At 39.0% G+C, this 2,101-nt stretch overlaps 1 protein-coding gene across 1 annotated transcript; it reads right to left on the bottom strand.

Annotated features, from left to right (window-relative positions):
• Positions 1 to 731: 731 nt before the first annotated feature.
• LOC138424450 (elongin-C) lies at positions 732 to 1,246 on the bottom strand. Its single transcript, XM_069561348.1, has one exon. It carries the CDS (start codon positions 1,112 to 1,114, stop codon positions 776 to 778), a length of 339 nt encoding a protein of 112 aa, XP_069417449.1. The 5' UTR covers positions 1,115 to 1,246; the 3' UTR covers positions 732 to 775.
• Positions 1,247 to 2,101: the final 855 nt, after the last annotated feature.

Below are 2,101 nucleotides of genomic sequence, written 5' to 3' on the forward strand. Positions count from 1 at the left end.
CCTTCAGAATGGACTGGTTGGATCTCCTTGCAGTCCAAGGGACTCTCAAGAGTCTTCTCCAACACCACAGTTCAAAAGCATCAATTCTTCAGTGCTCAGCCTTCTTCACAGTCCAACTCTCACATCCATACATGACCACTGGAAAAACCATAGCCCTGACTAAACGGACCTTAGTTGGCAAAGTAACGTCTCTGCTTTTGTTTTTTTTTTTTTTACACTTAAAACAATACTGCAGTTTATCAAAAGACACATAAGAAATTTCAACTCATGTCTTTGATAGTTATAAAAATCAATATTTTGGCTAAGTTATAAACATGTTTATAATGCAATTATATGCAATTGCATAACTCTAGTAATGCTAATGACAGCTATAAGATCAGAACAGGTTTTTTTAAAAAAAAAACACTAAAAACATAAAAATATGAAGCCCCGTTATTTACCTGTAGAACGTGTTCAATTTATGCCTAAATTTCAGCATTTACTGTATCATCACTTCTCTAATTAAAAAAAATCACATCCAAAGGATAAGGCAAAACCACCTACGAATTGGTATATTTCTTTATTTCTCAATTTGTGAAAATGTCCTTAATTTGTTGATATAGCAAACAAACTTCAACTCCGATCGCTATGCAAAAGAACAGAAGATAATCTGCTTTGCAATGAACTTTAAAGTTCAACTGCACACAGGCAACATGCTATATATGAAAAAATTACTAACTGAACTACAGGTATTAAATACTGAAAAGAGTTAACAGTTTATTATAATTTATTTTATTTAACAATCTAGGAAGTTTGCAGCCATCAGCAGTTCCAGTGCAATTTCAGGTGCAATTGGGAATTCGGGAATCTCCGTGGAGCTGTTAGTGTAGCGAACCTTGTAGGTAAAATACATGCATACTTTCGATAGCACATGTGAAGGGATCTCTCTAAAATTGACTTCATTAGTTTCATTCTCAGCAAACTGACCTGGGCCACTCAACATGGCTTTTATTGTTCCTGATGTTAGCGCATGTTCTCTCTTTACAATAAACTCATGACCATCTGAAGATATCAATTTGACATACATGGCATCAGGGCCCTCACAGCCACCATAGGTTTTCTCTTCTCCATCCATTATGCTCTTATGAAATTCTACTTTGCGTCCACAGGAACTTTAGTAGTTTCTCGTCAGCTCCGCAGCAACCGCAGGCACCGCACCCGGTCCCCGCGCACAGCTACAGCCCCTACACCACGGCCACCCCCCCCACCCCCCTCTGCTTTTGAATATGCTATCTAGGTTGGTCATAACTTTTCTTCCAAGGAGTAAGCGTCTTTTAATTTCATGGCTGCAGTCACCATCTGCAGTGATTTTGGAGCCCCAAAAAATAAAGTCTGACACTGTTTCCACTGTTTCCCCATCTATTTCCCATGAAGTGATGGGACCGGATGCCATGATCTTCATTTTCTGAATGTTGAACTTTAAGCCAACTTTTTCACTCTCCAATTTCACTTTCACTTTCATCAAGAGGCTTTTTAGTTCCTCTTCACTTTCTGCCATAAGGGTGGTGTCATCTGCATATCTGAGGTTATTGATATTTCTCCCAGCAATCTTGATTCCAGCTTGTGCTTCCTCCAGCCCAGCGTTTCTCATGATGTACCCTGCATAGAAGTTAAATAAGCAGGGTGACAATATACAGCCTTGACGCACTCCTTTTCCTACTTGGAACCAGTCTGTTGTTCCATGTCCAGTTGTAAATGGAGGTGGGACTTCCCTGGTGATTCAGTGGTTAAGACTCCTTGTTCTTAATGTAGGGAGCACAGGTTCCATCCCCGACCAGGGAACTAAGATCTGGCATTTCACATCACACAGTCAAAAAACAAAAATAAATGGGGGTAACATTGACAGGGACTTAACATGTTTCCCATACTTGGTTGTGCACTACAGTTAGATCTTGATATACTGAATGTTTACAAAAAGGGCTCTACTGTAACCAAGTCAGATCCTAATCTCTAAACAGATTGGCCAAATTCCTATTTATTAATATTAAGAGGAAAATTGCATCCTACAGAGAACACCAAAGTCCATAATTCTGTAATGGAAGTCAGTATTTATAAAAGGGAA

This window comes from Ovis canadensis, chromosome 19, assembly GCF_042477335.2.
Source record: "Ovis canadensis isolate MfBH-ARS-UI-01 breed Bighorn chromosome 19, ARS-UI_OviCan_v2, whole genome shotgun sequence".
NCBI lineage: Eukaryota > Metazoa > Chordata > Mammalia > Artiodactyla > Bovidae > Ovis > Ovis canadensis.